The sequence below is a fragment of the Terrapene carolina genome, unplaced genomic scaffold, assembly GCF_002925995.2.
Source record: "Terrapene carolina triunguis isolate 2854851 unplaced genomic scaffold, T_m_triunguis-2.0 Scaffold111, whole genome shotgun sequence".
Classification (NCBI taxonomy): Eukaryota; Metazoa; Chordata; order Testudines; family Emydidae; genus Terrapene; species Terrapene triunguis.
The window spans coordinates 12553766-12578200 of record NW_020664462.1 but is presented as its reverse complement, the minus strand read 5'-3'; the positions used below and the strand labels follow the sequence as shown (position 1 = coordinate 12578200).

Below are 24435 nucleotides of genomic sequence, written 5' to 3'. Positions count from 1 at the left end.
GGACCTGGCCGATGACAACATCCCCATGGTGTTATCTGTCCTGTACCCTCCATAACATTTGTGAAAGGGTGAAAGATTCACTCAGGCATGGACCTCAGAGGTTCAACACTTGGAGGCTGAATTTGAACAGCCAGAGAGCACGGCTATTAGAGGGGCCCAGCGCGGGGCTGCAAGGATTAGGGATGCCTTGAGGGAGCAATTTGGGGCTGAAAGCCGCCAGTAATGTTTGGTCCCCTGCATGGGAGTGAAGTGTAGTGGTTCCAATGTTGGTAGGAATCTGTGTTTGCTATGTATGATGCACTGACTTGCAGTGCCTGTTGCTTTCCTGGGCTACGGTATCTTTTACTTAATGCAATAATAAAGAATGTTTTTAAAGCCAAAAAATTCATTTATTGCAAAGAAACACAACGATCTGGGAAACAGAAAGGGCATGACACATCTGTGCTGTGTGGGACGAGGGAAGGGGATGGGGTGGGGAGCAGGACAATCACAGATTTGCTTATGTCCTGTTATCGTACTCAGCCTTCCTGTCTGGAGTGCCGTGCAATGAGTGCTGCACTTCAGGCTGGCTAAAATGCATGGTGATGGGGGTTGAGTGCAGTGGGTAAGGGTCCTAGTTTGCAGGGTTGGGTGGTGAAGCTATAGGTGTTGGAGGCAGCTGGTGGCAATAAGAACCTGGATGTTGGGGAAAGTGGGTTGGTGGTGACATGGGGGCACAAGGGAAAGAGTTTTGGGACAAGAGCTGCCGGGGGGGAGGGCAGGCGCGGAAGTGCTCCTCCTGCACTGCTACAAGCGCCTGTATCAAGTCCGCTTGGCGCTCCATGATGCTTAGCAGCCGCTCTGTGCTTTGGTGCCAGTGATCTGCATTCTGCTGGCGGACCCTCCTTTCACTCTCCTGCCACTCCTGCACTTTTTGATTTTCATTAAGGGACTGCTGCATGACTTCATGCAGCATGTCCTCTTTGCTTCTTCGCGGACACTTCCTGATTCTTTGGAGTCTTTCGTCTGTTGATAACAAGGAGAGCTGGGATCTCAAGGTTGCATCTGTAAAGCCAAAATGCAACACTTAACGGAGGCAGCATTGTTCACACCAGACAGAGCAATGATTCGGCCATACTTAAAGACAAGCACAGTGTGCACAATAGCAGAAATTGCCAGTCCCAAAGCGAGCGCACATAACTCCCAGGAGCCCCAAAATTGTGAGTAAGCACAGGGGCAAGGGGGACTGATTGTTTCATGTCTGTACTGTCCTCTGGGGTTCTGTACCTTGGGGAGAGCCAACAGCTGCAGGGGGCCCCTATACTGAACACTGTCCCCACATTTTCCACAGGATGAGTTCGTCCTGAAAGATATCTCGCTGCTGAGGGTGACCTGGGAAGCAAGGGAATGTCGTCTTCTACAATGCGGCTTCCGCTCTGGCCCATATGCCGCTTGCCTGTGTGCAGTAATGGTCCTCCCGCCCCTCACAGCACAGCGGTGCAGTCATGTTAGCCTTACTGGGACAAGGAGCATAGTAGCTCTGCCAAGGAACCTGCGCAAGTGGATTGCCCAGCTTCTGTATGAGACCTTTGAAGAGATCACTGAGGCCGATTACTGCGACATGAGAGAGCACATCAGCGTCCTATTCCGCATTTAGGCATGCATGCATGCAGCCCTAACCCTCCTTGGCCCAGGAGCCCGCAGCGAACAACTTCCTTCCCAAAATAAAAGCCACTTACCGGGCACCTCCTCTGGTATTTGTCCTTCCCCAAGCACTGTCGATTGCGACTGGCTACCTTCCTCTTGGCTTGAAAACAGCTCCAGGCTGCATGCATCTAGGGATGCTGGGATGCATCCCTCCTCCTCAGCACCCTCGCTCCCGCTTTCCTCCTCCTATCTTGTTGAAGTGGGCTCTGAAGTGTCCATAGTAGTCTTTGGAGTGGAGGTGGGGTCGCCCCCAAGTACTGCGTCCAGCTCTTTGTAGAAACGGCAGGTTGCGGGGGCAGCACCGGAGCGGCGGTTTGCCTTGAGCGCTTTGCAGTAGGAATTCCGCAGCTCATTCACTTTAACCCTGCAGTGCATCCCGGTCATGGCCCCTTTCCATCATGTCCCTTGATATCTGCCCGAAGGTATAGTAATTCCTACAGTTGGAGCGCAGCTGGGACTGGACAGCTTCCTCCTCCTCCCCCCTCAACCCCCCAAACACTGAGGTCCACCACCTTTTAAAACGCCCTTTTTAAGTCTGCTTTGATTAACTATATAGTGCTCCATACTTACATACACTCATAATATTCCAGAGGGAAGTTCTATCCAATCTTACATTTGGCCATTATCCCTGTGTAACATCCTCTACAGCACTGACCAGGAATAATTATCAAATGGGTTCTCATCACACGCTTAATTTTTTGCATTTGCAAGGTTTTGGGAGGTGTACTGTGGAACACAACTATTGAGTTTTTTGGTTCTTCCTATCTGTTTTCTCGTCGGTACTCTTTCCGAGGGAGAGGAGGGAAATAATTCAAGTAGATTTTTGTAGTACAGGCGAACGTTAAATTTTAGCATTGCCTTCTATTCTTAGAAATCTTAACTCTCATTCTTAAATGTGCATCCACCTAGTTATTTTATACGCTCATTTTATAGTATTTCTTGGACAAGATGGTCATACTAGCAGTGCTGTTGTAGGCAAAATTTTCAGTTGCATTGGAAAAGCTGGATGTTTTCCATCCTCTCATTTTCAAAAGTAGCTGTTATTCCAGATAGCTAAATTGTTGCAGATGCCCTTAACTGATCAATGTCATACTGACTGTTCCTGCAGTTGGCCAACTCTTCTCTTAAAACCAAGCATGTTGGCTTTGTCTGTGCAGTTCCTGGCTCTTTGCAGTTTTGAATCGCTTCAAGAATACTACTTCAGTATGCTATCCTATACAGCAAAGAGAACCATTCTAAGGTGTGCTATACTGAGCAGAACGAAGGTCCATCTGATTTCCAAGCCTGCTGCATATATGTAAATCTAACCCACGTAATACCATGTTTGAGCATCCTATCTGAAAACACCAAAGTATTCCAGGTGTATTTTAGTACAACTCTGCTCCATCTTCATTTGGATACAATCTCAGTTGAGTTATTTCTACTCCCTTGAGTGGTCACTTAAAATACTACTTGCTGTATATAATATCAGTTCATTTTAAATGTGTGAGCTGAAGATCTGTTTTATTCTTAGGTCGGTTGTAGTAGGACATGGTGCTTGATTTAGCCTGAACTCTTTTCTTTAGAAATTCCGATATGACTTCTTGGATGGTGCAGTGGCTTATCTTTATAGCTTGAGTAAACTGGTGTGACTTACTGGAAGTAGTGAAGAGACAACTACAGCTGAACTGCATACAGGCTTATTTTTGCCTCGCAAACAGTAAGCTTATGATGGATACAGGCTATTTTTTAACTGGAAGGCCCTGAAGTGAGAGACCTCTTGTAGCATCTCTTCTTTTGGCTCAAATGTAGTCTCTTTGAGAAATTAGGTCTTGACAGCACTAGATCTAATAGCTTAATATGGCTTTATGACAACAAGTGTTCCTGACTCTGAGCTTAGCTAAGATCTTGCCTTCTGGTTGTTAATGGGACCTGAGGCCCCTTTTTGCAATACCACATTCTACTAAAACAATTTTGATAGCACTGAAACTGTTTGGAAGCGTCTTTCCCCAGTACACCAACATGGGTTACAAAGGAGCAAAAAAACGCTAATGTCCAGGTCCAAAAATATCTAACACTTAGCAATCTTTGTAGGATTATGTTGTAGTGTGTTGGTAAACATGTTGAAATAGGATCTGGCAAATTCCTGCATGTAGGCGAGTCACTGCATTGGAAATGGTGCTGTAAGTTCACCGGTGCTTCCAAATGCTTGCTTCACAATAGTAAAATGATGGCAATCTCTCTGCTTAAAAGTACTGTCTAAATCTCACAGATTGTGTGATGGTGAAACATAACATGCAGAGTCTGTAACCAGATGACCAGGCTTCTCAGTAAATGCTACATCTTGTAGCACACTGCACTGCTCAAACACCTGGTTCTGGTAGGGCTGAGGTGATAAACTTGGGCCTGGGGATGGGAGAACATATGTTGTGCCTTTCTAAAACAGCCCTTATCAAATCAGGCATCATCCAGTAATCTCTGAAAAGAAGCATGTTGTGGTACATGGAAATTAATGCTGGGGAAAATATTGCTCAGAATCCTGAGAGCTTGAGAATCCTGGTTAATATGAGCAGTTAGCAAAATTCCTTAGCCTCTAGTTAAGACGTAACTGGACAAAACAAGTCCAATCTTCAGTAGTTGTCCAAGTTTCATCTTAAATTGTGACCATGTGAATCACTTCAAAAGCTGAATTTTGTCAGACTAAATTAAAATGAAGTCACTTGTCTAATTGTGTATTTGCAAGGCTTTAATTTGCAAAGACCTGAGATCACGGTGCCCCTCCCATGTAAGAGTTGACTGTTCTAATACTTAAACTGTGTAAGAATCAGGATTTTCTTCACAGCTTTAGGAAGGATTAGCTGTTGAATAGGAAATTTGTCTTGCCCATGAAAAGACTTCAGCTTACATTTTTAAGTAGACTTGATAAATATATATACTATTAGATTGAAATTTTAAAGAAAACCCTCCATTGGTGCGGATTTCTGTCAGCTCTTCAGTGTGATACTAGAACTTTTCTAACACTTGAGGGAAGTAGGTGCAGCACAGAATGTGAACCTGGCCCTCTAATAGTTGTTGCATGCTATTTCCTGCCAATTATGAATGCTGCCCTCCAACTTTTGTGGCAGTCCTACAGGGAACAAGGAGTGATTGGGACAGATTGTCAAATGCTTCTCCAATTTCCGTAGTGCAGAAACTCTCTGGATATTGCTTGTAAATGTCATATGGCTTACTGTAGCGGCCAACAGTGATTGACCCCTGTCAGAGGCCTAGTCTAGCTCATTTGTCTTCCTATAATGTGGTTGAGCACACACTTTTTTGCAGTGCATCCTGGACCGCAGTTATCTGTGTGAAATTGGTTGTCCAGTTCTCCTTCCCAGCTCTTTGAAGTAGGACATACTGGGATGCACTGCCCCTCATTGTGCTCTGTATGCTTGTCTTCTCAAGGTGTAAGCACACAAATATGGTTGTGATGACAGAAAAGTTGCTGGGTAGACACAAATTGAATTACTTGCCACTGAGCTTTACTGCTGAACCATGACTTTTAAAACCAGTTAAATGTGAGCAAGTTCTTAAATGTATCCTTCTTAGTCTTTGTCATATCATTGAGATGAATAGGACAGTTCATACTTCTCACTGATTTCAACCTGTTTTCAGAATTGGGCAGACATTCTTGCATCAGTTTAACAGTATAATTTTGCAGAACTATAAAGGGCTGGACATATAACTGTTTTTAAATTACAGGCCCCTGGATTAATCATGAAAGATGTGGAGACAGGCTGTTCTTAATCGAGGTTAATGGAATGTGAAATTCTAGGTTTCTCACTGATATGACTTGAAAGTCAAATTTGGATCCTAAAGTCATCTTAACTTTTTTCTGATGAGGGCAGAGGGTTAAATGTCTCTTAGAGTGAAACAATTAAGAAAGTTTTAACTATAGTATAGTGGTTTTAGTCTTTAAATTACTACAGATTGGATGAATGCCTTTTAATAAAAATGTCGTAATCTGATTTGGCACAGCCATTCTCTAGTGTTCCAAGCTGGTAAATGTAACTGTTCACCACTCCCAATACTGTATAGGTGATAGAATGCCTGCGTGGATCAGGTGACTGACTTTGCCCTTAAACTTCTGTGTGGAACAGTCTTTAATCCTGACACTGCAATGATTTTCATTATTGCCATTATTTAGCATCTTGCTCCCTTCCCTTTTTTCTTAATGTAAAGTTCCTGTTCTCTCTTGCATAGCGCTTGTCTTTATAATTAAGTATGAAAATGCCACTTTGTCTTGTGGGTACTTACATCACAGTACATGTTAATCAACACCACTTGGAATAGAAATTGGTTTCCTATACTATAAACTGGAGTGGGTGCTCTGACTATGCTAGGAAACAGAACCCTTGCTGAAAACAGCTTGTCAGACCTGTCTGTGCTAGTTCTTACATCATTTTCAGTACTGATTGAGAACAGGCTATTGAACTGGTACTTTCAGTAGCAGGGTTCAGTAGCCAACTGTAGCTAGGGTTTAAGCCATCACAGGTTTGTACGCTTATTTCATAAAACACATTAAACTTTGATTATTGTAATATCACTTTGTACCTGGTAGCAGATTCTCGCTCTAATGGCTTAATTAACTCACTGGAGTATATTTCTGTACAGTGGCATTTAAATTTGGATTTAAATGAATATTTTTTTGCTTCCTTTATAGGGAAATCTTCATTGACTATTCAGTTTGTGGAAGGCCAGTTTGTTGATTCATATGATCCAACCATAGAAAACAGTAAGTATCTTTAGGTAATTGAAACTGCTTTCCAAGCGCTTCCCTATAAATTAAACTTGTCCTTTTTGCATAATCCCAAAAAAGGCTTTTCACATGGAATCAGCATCCATATGAGGATTTTCATTTTAATACTGAACCTTAACATGCACTGAACAGAGTAACAGTGTTTGATAGAAAGCTGCTTTGCATATATTACAACTTGTAATATGCAAAAGGAACAAGATAGTATCTCTGGTTTGACTTCAAACACACAATGCAAGAAAACAATACTAAAATCTGATTTAAAATATATCCTGGTGTTTGTCTTCTGATAGGAACTTTGTACTCATTAATCATGTTACTCTCTCTTATGAATTGTAACTTCATTGGTATGTCTTGATAAATATATCAGTGTGTTAAAGTCCCCAAAATTCATCCAGTTTGCTTTTAGTTATGCTGTTTGTTCTCTGCACTTCTGTTTGGATAATAGAAAATTTTAGTTTAAACACTAATTTCTAGTCCATTCGCTTTCAGGTGTCCATGCACTAGCATAATACTGTAAGGGGTCTTTTTCTCCAAATATACATCTGTGCAAGTTTCTCATTCTAGCACAGAGGTGGGCAAACTACGGTGGCCCGCGGGACCATCCTGCCCGGCCTTTGAGCTCCCAGCCAGGGAGGCTAGCCCCCGGCCCCTCCCCTGCTGTCCTCCCCCACCCCCGCAGCCTCAGCTCGCTGTGCCCCTAGTGCTCTGGGCGGCGGGGCTGCGAGCTCCTGCCAGGCAGCGCAGCGGCGTGGTTGGCTCCGGCCAGGCGGCGCGGCTGCCAGACATGTTGCTCTGAGCAGCATGGTAACGGGGCGGGGTTGGGTAAGGGGCAGGAGGTCCGTCCGGGCGGGGGCAGTCAGGGAGCAATTGGATGGGGTGGTCAGGGGACGGGGGTGTGGATAGGGGTCGGGGGCAGTCAGGGGACAGTGAGCAGGGGGGGTTGGATGGGGGTGGGGTCCCGGTGGGGCAGTTAGGGGCAGGGGGTCTTGGGAGGGGGCAGTCAGGGGACAAGGAGTAGGAGGGGTTGGATGGGTGGGGGATTCTGAGGGGGACAGTCGGGGCAGATAGGGGGAGGGTGCCAGGCTGTTTGGGGAGGCACAGCCTTCCCTACCCACCCTCCATACAGTTTTGGAACCCCAATGTGGCCCTCAGGCCAAAAAGTTTGCCCACCCCTGTTCTAGCATCTTAGCTCCTTAGTACAGGACTGAGTTTTTTTTTTTAATCCTTAAGAACAGCAGTAGCAGGGTCCTTACTGTCCATTGAATTCCACCCTGGTGATAATAAATGCTACCTTCTTACAGTATCTGTGCTTCACTTACTCTGCTCCAGCTCTTCTGCAGAGATCCAGGGATGTTGTATCAGATATTCTTTCTCATAAATCTCTTTCCTTCCAGTCAGATCTGTTTAAATCATTGAGGGTTTCTCTGCACTTGGAAACTTAACAAATAGTTACTCCAACAGTAGGCAAGTCCTAAATTTCTAGAGACTTGCTTCTGCTAATTGGCACTCTGTCAGTAACTTATTTTGGAAAAACTCCCACCACATGATTAAGATGGCCAATTAAAATTGGCAACATAAAAGATGGAAAAACAAAATCTCACAGAATAGGCTTTTTTTTTTTTTTTAAATTAAAAACATAAGAATGGCCAAACTGGGTCAGACTAATGGTCCACCTTGACCAGTATCCTTACTTCCGACAGGGGCCGGTGCCAGATGCTTCAGAGGGAATGAATAGAACAGGGCAATTACTGACTGATCACCCTTTGTCATCCAGTTCCAGCTTCTTCTTGTCAGAGGCTTAGGAATACCCAGGGCATAGGATTGCGTCCCTGACCATCTTGTCTAATAGCAATTGATTGACCTATCCTCCCTGAGAATTGACTTATCATAGCACCTGGTAGCAATGCTGTCAAACATACTGTGTTGGCACTCCTTCTAGGCATTGGAGTAGGCTTTTCTACAAAACCATATGTAATCGGTGTGTACTTCGTAGAGAAGAATACTATTATAGACTGAATTCACAAGTGGCTTCTGGATTGGGAAGCAGGCTGGATCTTCCCCAGGTGAGGAACACAAGATTCTTCACCATTAAATGGACCAGGAGGCTACTTGTCCTCTGCCAGTGCCATCTAGAGAAGGCTGTAAAAGCAAGGGACACTTTCTCCATTTCACGCTAGAGAAGGAGGCACCTTTATGCCTTTCCACTAGTTCCTCTGGTAGCTAAATTAATAGCAAAGCTCAAAGGTTTGAACTGAATAACTGTACATATCTGGGCCAGTGTAGCACAGTCAACTCTGCAGAGAGCCAAAGCCAATCCCATCAGGCTTGAGTCTCTCAGGTCAGTATCTGATTGTCTCTGAACCTCGCATCTCCTTCTAACCAACTCACCAGTTTTATTTCTAACAGATCTATAGGTGTAGTGTTTCCAAAACGTGGCTCATGTGCTTCTGGCATCTTGGGGTGGGGGGTGCGGTAAGAGGGGAGGGAAGGCCTACAATTCTAAGAGGGAAAAGAACTGTGGGATAACGTAAACAGGTGTGCATGACCCCCCCTTTACTTGCTCCACACAAACTGCTTGACTAGTTAATCTTCAGGTTAAACTCAAAGAACTTAACTCCCCAAAGCTATGTCAGGATGCTGCATGGTGTAATATGAACTAGTGAAAGGTAACCCATCTCTGCAGTTTGTTGTCAGGTTCATGCGGGGCTTGACACTTCTAAACCTTCTCCCAGTAAAAGAGAAAGTTGTCAGATATTGTGGCCCTGACAAAACTGCTTGAAAGCTTTTGAACAGTTTTGTTCCTGTGAGCTAAAGTCTTACATGGAGGGCCTCTAGCCTGTTGGCAGTGAGAGAGGCTTGTGGACCAAGTGAGTTTCAGACCTTCATGACCCACCTTCTTACTAAGCTTCCACTGGATATGGTTGTAGGGAGTCAGTTATTTGATGTTCCTTAGACTTACCGAGTCTGTGAAACTGCCAACATACTTTTCCGGTTCTCAACCTCACTCACTAAATCTTTTCTCTATATGCTAGGTATTAAAGGGTCTTCAAGGTTCTTTTGGAGCGCACTAAATCCCTTAAAGTCCAGCCAACTGTTTTATTTGACACCAATTTGATGGACAATGCTGTTATCAAGAGGACTGTCTGAATCTCACTATGCTATGGCATGGTTGACCACAAACTGGGAGGCCATGTCAAAGCCCACTAGTTGGTGTTAGCTTTACTGTTACTCCTGAATTCTGCAAAGATGCCTTTTTTAGAGAAGTTCTTGCCTTGTAAATATTTTCTCCTGAGAAACAATTTTCAGGAATTTCTCTTCTGTCCCCCTCCTTTCTTTGGTGTGAAGGTAGCTTTTTTTGAGGTTTTTTCTCTTTAAAGTATGTATCCTATGTATCAGTCTCTAATGGGCCATGTGTGAGATGCAAAGCTCTCAAAGTGTAAACTGACTAGTATGTTGAGAAGGTGGTCGTGGTCTTACTCTGGTAGCATACAGTGGACGGCTGCTATTGCCCTGAAGGCCCAAACCTTTAAGAGAAGTAGTTCTGTCTTGTCCTCTGGAGCTAAGGCTGTAGATTGAGTGTCTTAGAAAAGCTTCAGTTAAGATATTTTCCTTTTATTAGTGATCTAGTAAAAAACCTGACAAATCTCAAAACAATTTTTTTGGTGACCAGACTAGTGTCTCAAATCTGTCCTCTTGTCTTGTCAGTTACTGATTAAACTTCTTAAAAGGCAGTGTATTTGCATTACTATCTAAACTGTTTGAAAATGGAAATTCTTGAATATGCATTTCTGATCACTAAATCTTATTTTGAAGATCTCTCATTGCATGCTCTGTTTAAGTGAGAAGCACAAGACAGTGGGAAACATGAAAGCTGTTCTGTTTTTCTGTTCCTTCAGAACCTATGATGTAGTCTCAGGTCTGCAGTGAAAAATAGTGGCTAAAGTGGTGGGTGAATTCAAATGCTGTGGCTGGGGGAGGGTTCGCATTTCTCCAGAATGTTTAGTAACAAACTATAAAACGTTTGACCTGAATCTAGTGCCAGAATCTCTGCTGTAATGTCACAGAAGTAAATGAAATGTAAGCTAAAGAAACAATATAGCTTTTATTGCCCTCTAGATATCTCTGTTTGCAGTAACTTCTTACCTTCAGTTTCTTTACATTTAACAACTTAAGGTATTCTTGTACTACACATTCCTGTATCAGGACTTTGGAATGATTCACCTTTGCCAAATGCCATATACAAAACAGTTCAACTTCTGAGGCTTTTTTAATGCTACTTCAAATTTAGTGCTCTCATGAGTCTAGTCTTTTTAAAATTTCTCCCAAACTTTGCTTTTAATTCAAATGCTGACTTACTTAGGCACAGAGCTGTAGTTTAGTTTTGAAAATGTATTTAACCATTAATGAGAGCTCTTAATAAAGCTGCGTAACAAACTATAAAGTCAGGTTGCTCTTAGGACACAAGACACAATTCATCCCATCAGTTTGCCCTTTTAAAATGTGGAACTCGTTTTTTTTCCTTCCCCCCCCCCCCCCCCCCAGAAGTGGATGTGAAATTTTATCAAATTATCTCACATTGACTTGGTAAGCATAGATCTTTAGTTCTTCCCTTTTTATTGACAAGCGGGTAGGGACAATCAGAAAAGCTAAAACATGAAATGAGTTACACCTAGCAAGAGACTTAAAAGGCAATAAGAGATTCTTTAAATACACTAGGAGCAAGAGAAAGATGAAGGAAAGTGTAGTTCCTCTATGTGTAGGTCTATATAGTGGGGAAGGAGAGCTAATAACTGATGACATCAAGAAGGCGGAAATGTTAATGCCTGTTTTGCTTCAATCTTCACTAAAAAGGTTAATGGTAACCAGATACCCAACGCAATTAATATTAACAACATGGGGGAAGGAACTCAAGCCAAAATAGGGAAAGAACAAGTTAAAGAAAATATGATGTGTTCAATATATTCAGGTTAGCAGGGCTTGAGGAAATTCATCCTCAGGTACTTAAGAAGCTAGCTGAAGCAATTGTGGAACCTTTAGCAATTATCTTTGAGAACTCTTGGGACCTTACCTGTCCTCCATAAGACTGGAGACAGGCAAACATAACACCTATCTTTAAAAGGGGAACAAAGAGGACCTGGGCCAATCAGCTTAATGTCAATACCTGGAAAAATACTGGAACAAATTATTTAACAGTCAATTTGTATGCACCTCGAGGATAGAGTTATAAGAAATAGCCAGCATGGATGTATCAAGAACAAATTGTGCCAAATCAACCTAATTTTTTGACAGGGTTAATAACCCAGTAGATTGTGAGCGGGGGGAGAGCAGTAGATGTGATATATCTTTATTTTTAGTAAGGCTTTTGACAGTCCCACAGGACATTCTCATCACGAAGCTAGGGAAATGTGGTCTAGAGGAAATTACTTTAAGATGGATGCATAACTGATTGAAAGACCGTACCCAGAGTAGTTATCAATGGTTTGTTGTCCAACAGGGAGGGTAAACCTAGTCCTGGGTCTGGTACGAGTGCTAGCTGGTATTTCAGTTAATGACTTGGATAATGGAGTGGCGAGGTATGCATATAAAATTTTGCAGATGACACCAAACGGGGGTGATTGCACTTTGTAGGATAGAAGTAGAATTCAAAATGACCTTGACAAATTAAAGAATTGGTCTGAAATAACAAGATGAAATTTGGTAAAGACAAGTGCCACAATTAAGAAAAAATTAAAAGCACAATTACAAAATATGGGGAATAATTGGGTAGAAATAGTACTGTGGGAAAAGATCTGGAGGTTACAGTGGATCACAAATTGAATAAGTCAACAATGTGATGCAGTTGTGTGAAAGGCTGATATCCTTCTGGGATGTATTAACAGGAATGTTGTAAATAAGGTGTGTGTGTGGGGGGGGGGGGGGGGGTACTTGTCTGGTTTTACTTGGCACTAGTGAGGCTTCAGCTGGAGTACTGTCCAGTACTGGGCACCACACTTTAAGAAAGATATAGATAAATTGGAGAGAGTCCAGAGGAGAGCAACAAAAAATAAAAGGTTTAGAAAAACTGACCTATGAAAAAAGGTTGAATAAAACTGGGCATGTTTTGTCCTCAGAAAATAAGACTGAGAGGGAGGGGACCTGATACAGCCTTCAAATATTTTAGGGACTGTTATAAAGAGGACAGTGATTAATTGTTCTCCATGTCCACTGAAGGTAGGACAAGAAGTAACAGGCTTAATCTGCAGCAAGGGAGATGTAGATTAGATATTAGGAAAAACTTCGTAACTGTAAGGATAGCTAAACTCTGGAATCGTCTTCCAAAGGAGGTTGTGGAATTCCCACCATTGGAGGCTTTTAAAAACAGGTTGGATAAACACCTGTGAGGAATAGTGGAGGTTTACTTGGTCCTGCCTCAGCACAGGTGGCTGAACTTGATGACCTGTTGAGGTTCCCTCCAGCCTGTAACTGCTGTGGTAAAGTACCTCGGTGTAAGAATTTAAATGGATTTGGGAGGTGTGCAGTGATGCAATTAATGTGCCTTGAATTTTTTTGCATATTTATACTGTCAAGGCAAGTAGATAACTCTAAGCAGCTGAGCCTGATTGTATTGGTAAAAAACAAAGAGTAAGGCTGTTATTCTGGTAAATTTCTCGGCTCCTTCTGTGTCGTAATAAGACTAATGTTGGAGCAGTGGTGCTTGAGGAGAAAGTGGAGATGATATTACCCTTTCCTGCCTTCTCCCAAGCACCAGTGTTGCTTTAGATTAGTGTTGCTCCTGCTGGGCCCTGAGGAAGAAAGAGTGACTAGGATTTCAACTGTTTAGACAGGTAGAGACTACTGCATGCAAATTGCTTGTTCAGAAGGAGCAGAGTGCACACAATTCTGTGTGAAGGTGTCACAAGGGGGGGAGGAACCAGAGGCTTTCCAAAATAGGAGTAAGTAGGGCACAAGTAGACTGATTTGGTTTATCAAAAGCACCTCAGTTAAGAGCTAAATTCGTTTTTTGCTTGCCATGCATACTGGTCTGAATGACATGGAGACAGCACACTGCACCTATGGGGAGAAGATGTGGTTCATGTTGGTCACCAGGGTCATCTCAAGCCATCTGAAAGAGCAGCAACAAATGGCTCTGAGGGTGCCTGTCTAAGGATAGCTCTGTTCTGCCTTTGTGGGGAGTGTAGTAGAAAATATCTTGGCCAAAGCCTAGAAAGGCAGAAACAAAGGGTTTGGGAGCATGAATGAAGAATAGATAAAATTCAAGGAAGGGGTGCAGAAGTAATAGCTCAACTTTGGAGAGGCAGCTTCTCTTTTTAAGAATTAACAGCCCGGTACCTTTGTGGGGATAGTTTGCCGTTGTCTTTTGTATCTCCACTCAAGGATAATCCTGCTGAGCTTTAAAACCATTTGAATGTATGCATTCAATGGCACAGACCGTAACAGTACAAAAAGGACTAAGATACCCCCAAATGCGCACTAATGTGTCAGCAGCTCATATAAATTCTATTGCCTGTCAGTCTTCTCTTGCTTGTGTTGCCACCACATCTCTCACCTGTGTTGAGATGACAGTTAATTTGTCTGGAAGCCGAAAGACTAAATGCCCAAAAATCCTTGTCCTTCTTCCCAACCTGAAGGATTGAGGAGATATAAAGTGAAAGCTTTGTTGTAAATAATCTAATGTAACTAAGTCTGAATACAGGTCTGTCACATCTTAAGCGCATTTAACATGCGTGATTTCAGCTTTATGCAATCGGCAAAAACAAATACAAAGAGAAAAATAACAATTTTAATACTGTACTTGTAGTGCGGGTGATTCCACCCGCCATTACACTCAATGTAATTTTGACTGTACGCGAGTTTCGCTTTACGCGCTGACTGCGGAACGTAACCCCAGTGTAAGATGCAACAGACCTGTATCTTCCGTTTTAGAGTCTTGACCACAAGAGCAACCTAAAGTACTGTTAAGAACAAGTGTGTGAGCAAAGGAATAGTATGCATTATGGACATGCTATTTCAGTGCTGAATGCTCAAGCAAGAAAATAGAGTTGATGTGCTCATCACAGTTCCTGATCTGCCTCCCACTGGCCAAAAGCGTTGGGAGTCCCTTACCAGCTACGAAAACTTCTAGCTTCCCCCTTGACAGCCTCCACAATGCAGTCTCTTCCTCTGCCAATATAAACGTTGAATATTAATGTTTGTGCTTTCCCTTAAACTAAACAATGAATACTGCAAAGGCTCTATTATTCATTTTCATGTTTTGTTAGACCTGTGAAGGTTTATCTATCCAAAGGCACTGCATAATTGCCAGTCAGGGTGAAGCAGATTGCCATTAGTAGTAGTGAAGCTTGTAGCATTATAATTTAGGTGCCTCCTGATACTTAGTAACTCCTCCACTGCATGTTTCCCTTCTTAGTCTTGTTACCATTGCCTTTTAGTAGTGATGAACATTTCTTCATTTAGCATGCATGTTGGGTTTCTAGAACACGCCCAAAAGAGATGCCATCAGTTTTTACCCTTTGAACTATGTAACAGCACGTATGGAGAAGTTCTAACATTTGGAGTCATTTGACTGGTCAGAGCTTTGATATGGTAGGTAGTAGTACTATCCCCTTACAGTTTCTGGACCTCTTAAATATTTGTGTTAATGTGGCCATTTTGTCTAAAAGGCTTGTTTTTCCATCTTACTAACTTGACCCAAGAACCTTGCAAATTGTGACTTTGCTCATTAACACTTTTTGAGGTAGTAGTGTGTTTTCATCAACACCCTAATACTTTCTCATATAGAGCAAGAATAGAACTGCTATAATTTTTTAACGTGGAGTTCTTCATTCCAAAAGATAGCATAGTATAAGCTTATTGAGACGCACACCAGTAACTTATCCAGACAGATACCTCCAATTATAGACATGTCAAAAGGCAGACATGTGCCCTTTATCAGAGGCCATATCTACCATTATTTCTTAGCTGGTTGAGGCTTTGTCCAGTTAGCCCTCATCCATGCCCCAATCTCTACAATACACATACTATGCTATGCATTTGGAGGTTACCTAGTGGGATTAGTTAGTGTGAACAGGGTTTTATGTCATATACTAACTACTTGACCTAAATTCCTCAATAGGGTGCTTAGATTCTTCAGCTGTCCAGTACCCTTATTGGCAATTCTGCAGTAGCTATGGATAGATAAACCTCCAAGTCTAACAAAACACAAAAATAAATAGAGCCTTTGCAGTATTCATTGTTTAGTTTAAGGGAAAGCACAAACATTAATACTGAAAGTTATCACCTTCAATGCACTGCAAAAGTTTATATTGGCCGAGGGAGAGAGACTGCATTGTGGAGATTGTCAACTGGGAAGCTAGAAGTTTTGGACTGCCAAAACATTTGTCCACTGGGAGGTAAGTCAGAAAATGTGTGATTAGCACATCAGCTTAATGTTCTTGCTAAAACATTCAGCACTAAAATAGTTAATGTTAAGGTGCTGTTTGTTTGTGACTTTCATCCTTTCAGGACATCTATGCTGCTTTAAACACTAGAGGACCTAAGTCAAAATTTCAGTCCATAACATTGTAATAACCCTAGAGGCATATCAAGAGTGTTTAAAGCTAGGGTGTACATTTGGAAAGTACAAAGACTAACCACCTGGGCCAAAACAAAAGGCTTTGAAATTGGCTCCTTATGTTCTCAGCATGAATGTGGTAGTAAAATACTGGAGGCAACTAGCTTATATTACACTTAATATAACATTACTATGCTAATATACACCCACAAAAGCAAAAAAAATTGAGTTGTGGCTTCCAGATAATCCTCTGCTTATAATGTGCGTTGGCATTTCTTGAAATATAGTAAGATAAATAGTGTTTTGATTTCCTCTAATAGTACTGAATGTACTTCCTGATTAAGAACTGAATGTGCTGCGATAACTGCAGCAAGTTAAAAGTAGTGGTGTGACAGCCTCAAATCAGAATTTCAGTGGTCCTGTGCGCACAGTTTGTTCACAATAAATCACTGTTTTTAATTCCATTGTGCTAAAAAGTTCTTGGTGTTTTGCTTCATCGTGAGTATTTAGATCAGGAAAACTGGATTTAGAGAATGGTTTTGAAACTGAAGACCCCATGTTACATCTTAACTAACTTTGACGTTGACTTGCATTCAGGTAATTCTTAATGTGAAAATCCAATTAGGTCTACAATTTGACCACTAGTTTTTATCTATTTGAAAAGTCTACAGTCTTAAAGTGCTTTAAATGTAAAGAAATAACACTTACGAGAAATTGCACATCCAGTGTGCGCAATTCCAATTTTCAGAAAATTTAAATTAATTAACATTAATGTTCGGTGTATGCAATATACTAACTGTATACAGAGCACCCCAATTTAGTCTTTGACTCCTGCTTTAAAAACTTAAACTTCAGATTGTTCCACTAGAGTTCTCTCCACTAATTTCTGGTCTGATCTCAGTAGACCTTGAGTATAAAGCTATTCAGTTTTAATTCTGAAGTGCATTTCTCTTGTTTCCTCTAGCTTTTACAAAACTGATCACAGTAAATGGGCAAGAATATCATCTTCAGCTAGTAGACACAGCTGGCCAAGTAAGTGATCTTTGTTGTCTGAACCATTCCTTCAAAATGAAGGCTACATGTGTTACTGCTACTCCTGTAGGATTAAGTTGATATTGTCCTGTGTTGAGCAAAACACCACAATGGATATATTTGAATAAAGGGGGTCTGAAGGCCTTTATAGTTCACTTACAGCACTAAACTAATATTTGCTAATTTAGCAGTAATTGAATTAACTTCCAACGTGATACTGTCAAGTAGTCTAGTTCCCCAAAATTAGTAGAAATGTGTTCAGATTGTTTGGAGTTAATAGGGGCTATTAAACATTGCTAAAGCAGTGTACTGTAGTGGTGGTGTTTGTTTTTGTTTTTAAACTAGTGTTTGGAAAGTGACTTTGGCTACATCAAACAACATACAAGAAATAAGGTTACGTCGATGAGTCATAGTAAAATTTAATGTGTCTTTTAATGTAATGTGCTAGTAATGCCTCTTAGCATTCTTGTTTGCATTCATTTAATACAGAAGGGCTAATCTGATAGAACCTGTTATTGCAGACTCCAAGAACCAACTGCCATAGGCTATGCATAACCAAAATGAAGGTGGGCGTGATTTTATTTGTAACCTGTGGTGATAATCACTGACATTCATATTTCTGTGGTGCTCATGAATGAATGCCTAGTGGACATAGACCAATATGCTGGATCCTGCAATTAAAGTAGACTTCTACATTTTGTTAAATCCCAGAGAGTAGGTGGGTTGCTTGTGCACACGGTCTCAGAGATGTAGGGAATGTTCCAGGAGGTTTTGAACATAAATGGTCTATGGCACAGTCATTTAGCTTGATGATGTTAGGGACTCTGCAAAATTTAGCTTCCATAAAGAAATGCTCAAGCATGTGTGTATGCATGATTCTCATTTAATCCCATGGCCTTGTATGTATATACATGCTTTTGTATTTCTAAGGATTTAAATTCAGGGCAAGATTACGGAGAGTCTGCCTTTTGCCTTTTTATTGTGTGACATCTCCACTATAGGCACTAATATCACTCACTCATAGTTCTGTCACTCCTATGTGTGGTAGGGTTTCACTGCAGCATGAGCAGTGTTACACAATTTCTTCATCAAGAAATTGCTCCCAATGGTAAGTGTGTGTCTCTAGAACCAGTCCCTGTGCAGCACAGAGGGAAGGGGTTTTATTCAAGGTACTTCCTGGTGCCAAAACAGAATTGAGGTTGGAGATCCATCCTAGACCTGAGGCTATTTACTCAACACCTGTGTGAAGGGACAGAAATTCAAAATGGTGATGTTTGCAGTGATGATTCCATAACTAGAGCAAGGAGATTGATTCTCAGCCCTTGACCTTCAAGATGCATATTTCCACCTCGCTACCCACCCACCTCACAAACGATTCCCCAGTTTTATTGTTAGCCATGACCACTTTCAATACAGAGTGCTCCCCTTCGGCCTATCATCCAGACTGAGGGCCTTTTCGAAGGTTGTCTGTGGTAGCAGTGAAGCGCTGCAGAAAAGATATCTTCGCTTCCCCTTACTTGGATGACTGGGTGCTGAAAGGCCACTTCTTGGAACTGTCTCGGGCAACTTCTGAGGCCATAGACCCCTTCCTTGAATAGGGCCTACAACTGAACGTACAAAAAAACTATCTTGACCCCTGTGGAAAACTTAGAGTTCATAAGGGCACATCTTGATCTAGTGACAGCAAGAGCCTACCTTCCTCTGCACAGGTTTGTGGCTCTTTCCAACATAGCAAAAACAATTCAACTCAGCCCCCAAGCCCTGGTCAGGAACTGCATTCAATTACTGGGACAAATGGCAGCCACTGTCTTCGTTACAGAACATGCCAGGCTTTGAATGCCATGCCTTCAAGGGTGGCTTAGAAAGGTCTATTCACCCACCAGTCTAAATATGCTTCTGCTCATAACTACCTTCATAAAACAATGCCTTGACTAGAAAGACCATCACAGCATGTGCAGAGCAGTTCCATTTAAACATCTTCGCCAAACTGTCATAACGACAAATGCCTCTTTGCTAGGGTGGGAGCACATTTAGACACTTACGTGATTCAGGGCAGGTGGTTGTCACAAGAAACGGTGCTACACATCAATCTCCTGGAACTCGAGCAGTCAGATATGCCTGTCTCCAATTCCTACCACTAATCAGGTGGAAACACATAAAGATCATGACAGACAATATATCCTGCATGTTTTACATCAACTGCTCAAGAGGAGCAAGATCTCCTTCCCTCTGCACTGAGGCTGTCAGGCTTTGGCACTGGTGCATACAACCAGATCACCATCATAGTGACCTATTTCCCAGGGATTCAGAATGTGACTGCAGATGCACTCAGCAGACACTTCTTCCAAGACCACAAGTGGGAAATAGACCCGAACATATTACACCACATATTCCGTCAATGGGGCACCCCTCAGACTTATTTGCCACAGAGTCAAACAAGAAATGCACCCATTTTGGCTCAAGGGGCGGACTGGATCACCATTCCTTGAGGGATGCTTTTCACCTTCATTGGTCATCAACCCTACTGTATGCATTCCTACCAACTCCCTTGAGAGCCAAAGCTATGCTCAAAATAAAGACCGAGCCAGAGTCATTCTAATAGTTCCAACCTGGCCCAGGCAAATGCAGTTTCCTTACCTGATACAGCTGTTTGCTCTCAGATTACTCTCCATGCTGCTCCCAATCTTTCCCAAGAGGGCAGGAAGATGAAGCATCACGAGATTGGGATGAAACATTTAGAGCATAGTTGATCGATGGCTCACAGGATTAGAGACAGCCTGCTCAAAGACTTAGAGTACTATTACACAGCAAGAAACAATCTACTTGTTACCCATATTCTCAAAAATGGACACAATTTGTCTATGACTGTAGACAGATTCCACCAATGACCACGTCACTTACAGATATACTGGAATGTGCCCTAACTCTGAAAACCTCGGGTCTATCAGTTGAGCTCTATACAGGTCCACCTGGCAACCGTCACGGCTTTCCACCCCCAATAAAGGTTTATTCTATCTTTGCCTATCTGACCACAGTGAGATTTCTTAGAGGACTGGGAAACCACCAATCCAACATCCTGCTCCAATATGGGACCTTATTCTGGTCCTCAAATGCCTCACAGGACTGCCCTTTGAGCCTTTGGCTACCTGTTCACTGCTCCATTTGTCAGTGAAGACAGCATTCCTGATAGCCATTACATAAGCGCGACACATTGAGAAATAGAGGCCCAGATATCATGCGCTCCCCCCCCCTCCCCCCGTGTGTTTTAAGGATAAGGTCATGCGGCCCCACCCCAAATTCTTACCTAAGGTTTTTTCCGAGTTGCATCTCAATCAGCCCATTCACATGCCTGGCTTCCACCCCAAAGCGAATTTACATCGCCAGGATGCACTGTTGCACGCCCAAGATGTCAGGCGAGCTCTGGCCTTCTATCTAGACAGAACAAAGACAGTCAGAGACTGACAAATTAATTGTTCACTAGCAGATAGGTCAAAAGGGTCGGCAGTCTCTCACCAGAGATTTTCCAAGTGGCTATCAGGCTGCATTAACTCTTGTTACCAGTCTTGCAACATTCAACCACTTTTGGTTATAAGCATCCATTCTACAAGGGTTTATTGCCACTTCTAGGGCCTTTCTCAAAAATGTGCCGATTATTGAAATCTGTAAAGCTGCTACTTGGGCATCTATATTCATAAACAAGCTAGGGAAATACAACCTAGATGGAGCTACTAAAGTTGGGAGCATAACTGGTTGGGAAAACTGTTCCCAGAGAATAATTATCAGGTTCATAGTCCAGCTGAAAGAGTATATCAAGTGGGGTCCTGCAGGGATCAGTTCTGGGTCTGGTTCTGTTCAATATTGTCATCAATGATTTAGATAATGGCAAAGAGAGTACACTTATAAAATTTCCAGATAATACCAAGCTGAGCGCATTTGCAAGTGCTTTGGAGGGTAGGATTAAAATTCAAAATGATCTGGACAAACTGAAGAAATGGTCTGAAGTAAATAGGATGAAAATCAATAAGGACAAATGCAAAGTGCTCCACTTAGGAAGGAACAATCAGTTGCACACATACAAAATGGGAAATGACTGCCTAGGAAGGAGTACTGCGGAAAGGGATCTGGGGGTCATAGTGGACCAGAAACTAAATGAGTCAACAGTGTAACGCTGCTGCAAAAAAAGCAAACATCATTCTGGGATGTATTAGCAGGAGTTGTAAGTAAGACACGAGAAGTAATTCTTCCGCTCTACTCTGTGCTGATTAGGTCTCAGCTGGAGTATTGTGTCCAGTTCTGGGTGACACATTTCAGGAAAGATGTGGACAAATTGGAGAAAGTCCAGAAAAGGGCAACAAAAATGATGAAAGGTCTAGAAAACATGACACATGAGGGAAGATTGAAAAAATTAGGTTTGTTTAGTCTAGAAAAGGGAAGACTGAGAGGGGACATACCTTTTCAAGTACATAAAAGGTTGTTACAAGGAGGAGGGAAAATAAGTGTTCTTAACCTTTGAAGATAGGATAAGAAGCAGTGGGCTTAAATTGCAGCAAGGGAGGTTTAGGTTGGACATTAGGGAAAAACTTTCTGTCAGAGTGGTTAAGCACTGAAATAAATTGCCTAGGGAGGTTGTAGAATCTGTCTAACCTACTCTTAAAAAATCTCCAGTGATGAACCCCTATCAGGAATGGTCTCGATCAGTGGTTCTCAACCCATGAACTGCTTGTGGCCCAATCAGCACTCAGCTGCAGCCCATGTGACACCCTCAGAGCCATACAGGTATGTATATTGTGTGGATGCAGCCCACATAACTCATGGAGAGCTGCATATGTGGCCCACAATGGTAAATAGGTAGTGAACCACTGATCTAGATAATACTCAGTCCTGCCTTGAGTGGAGGGACTGGACTAAAAGACTTCTCAAGGTCTCTTCCAGTCCTATGACTCACGATTCTGTGTATACATTCACCAAACTCTATGCAGTAACTCATGATTCTGCCTCTGATACTGTGTTTGGATCAGCTATGCTTTCCTTTCTACTGGACTTGACTCCGAAACCCCCTCCACCTTAGAGGCAGTACTCGGTAGTCACCTTGAGTGGAGCACTGATAGGGACGCTACTGGAAGAAGAAATAGTTACTCACCCTGTGCAGTAACTGTGGTTCTTTAAGATGTGTCCCTATGAATGCTCCTCTACCTGTCCTCCCCCTCTGCTTCAGAGTTCTCTGCCATGGGACTTTGCAGTAGAGAAGGAACTGAGGGCAGTATTCCCGCACAGTACTACATAACAGCTCAGGGCATGAGACTGACTAACACGCACATGCGGGCTGAACAGAGACTGCTATGAGAAATCTCCAATCAAAGGTGCAGGGAGTGTTAGTGCACCTAGAGTGTAGCACCCATAGGGGGAGACATCTCAAAGAACCACAGTTACTGCACAGGGTGAGTAACTTTCTTTTGGTGCTAATATTTTTGAGTTCCTCATATGCTATGTTGGCCAAATGGCGCTTTCTCACGCCTTGCTGTCTTTGGTGTGGTGTTGAACTGTATACTGCAGGCTAGTGGACCAAATATCATGATTTTTGGTCATTTGTGTCAGGAGCTGGGTAGCTACCTTTCCTTCTCTTGCAAATTGTAATGTTCGCAGAAATCAGAACCCCGCCTTCCCAAGAACTTTAATTCAGTCTAAAAAGAATACCATAACTCAACCAATTCCCCAGCCAACACAACCTTAAACAGAGTTCATTCTCAAGGTTGAGGTTCAATTTCAGTATCACACAGTTGAAACTAATTCTTAATTAAAATAGCATTGTCTCATTAGTGGTTATTTTTAAATCTATCTTTCCCATGGATTCTTTGTTTTCTTTGTTGGCTTCAGTGGATTGGAGGGGAGAGATCTTGTGGGTAGATGTTGAAAAACATTGTAAATGCATTAGAACAAGCTTTGCTCAGTTTTGTTTACTTTCCCAATAGACCATGGGGGCTGCTTAAATGGATACATATAACATAGCAAAGATTATAGGAATAACTACTTTTGGTAGTTTGTGTGAATCTCTAATTACTGGGCCACATTATGTTGTTAGTTGGCAAACTTCTTAAATGTTAATTGTATAATTCCAACATAAGAATGGCCATACTGGGTCAGATCAAAGGTCCATCCAACCCAGTATGCCGTCTGCCAACAGTGGCCAATGCCAAGTGCCCCAGAGAGAGTGAACCTAACAGGTAATGATCAAGTGATCTCTCTCCTGCCATTCATCTCCACTCTCTGACAAAACCTAGGGACACCATTCCTTACCCATCCTGGATAATAGCCATTAATGGACTTCACATACCAAAAAACATCTCTAACAAGCAAATAACAGCCAAGCAGACAGTTGTGAAAGTGTGAATTAGAAAGGGTTGAGATAACAACCATCTCAGTACAGCACAGGATTTGATACTGAAACCTGTAAAGCTGGAGGGAGTGAAATGATGGGTTGATGGGAGTACTGTGAAAACAAGAGCCTTGGTTAAGAGGTACTAGAGGTTGGGGGATAATTGTTACCAAAGCTATTCCAATTGATAGAAATCCTGTGGAATGCCAAGTACTATCTAATGCTTAGTTTGCACATCCACCATCTGTTTCTTGCACATGCTATAAAAGTGATCCAAGTCATTTACTTTACAGTCAGTAACCAAGTTGCACACTTATCTGATATTTGAGCAGTAGTGGGGCTTTGCCGCACATTAGAGCTGAATATGAAGCACAAGAGAAGACAAGTTCTGTCTAGCTTCACCTTGCTAGAAAGTTGTGAAGGTGGGGGAGGACTAGATAAGGGTCCTTTCCCACTTGCTCATTAGGAAAGGGGGAAGGAAGGTTCTCCTGCGTAATATAGGCTGGTGACATGTGAAAGTGAACAGTTTGAGCAATTGGATTGACTGACAAGAGATGAAGTGGTCTCAAACTAAACTTTTTAAATCTAGCATCAGAACAAAATCTATATAGAATTTAGAGGTGGTCAAAAATTTTCCAAGATGTCTATTTTTTAGAAATGTTGAGTGGGGGGGAGGGGCGGTAGGGAAAATACATGAAACTAAGCATCTTGATATCAAAGCATTCCATTCTGACACTTTTTGAAGTAAAATGTTTTGATATTAATGATTTATCTTAAATTTTAGTTTACAGTATAAGAAACAATCTTAATTTCATTTTGTGGGAAATTTTGAAATTCTTTGTTTTTGTTTAGCATATATTGTGTGTGTGGGGGGGGGGGGGAGGGGAATCTACAGCTTCTTACCCCTAGCTTGCTTGACTTTTTCTGAACATCCCTATGTAATCCTTAAGGAACAGGCAGCCTCCACCATGATGGCTGCCATGGAGTCTGATTCACCTGTATTGACATTGTTTTAAA

The 24435-nt window shown here is 42.2% G+C and overlaps 1 protein-coding gene across 1 annotated transcript in view; it reads left to right on the top strand.

Moving 5' to 3' along the window:
• RHEB (Ras homolog, mTORC1 binding) overlaps positions 1-24435 on the top strand; it is a 55898-nt gene that overhangs the window by 12355 nt on the left and 19108 nt on the right. The window contains exons 2-3 of the mRNA XM_024193279.2: positions 6368-6439; positions 16978-17045. Coding sequence (XP_024049047.1) covers positions 6368-6439; positions 16978-17045 — 140 coding nt within the window. The remainder of the gene's footprint in view (positions 1-6367; positions 6440-16977; positions 17046-24435) is intronic.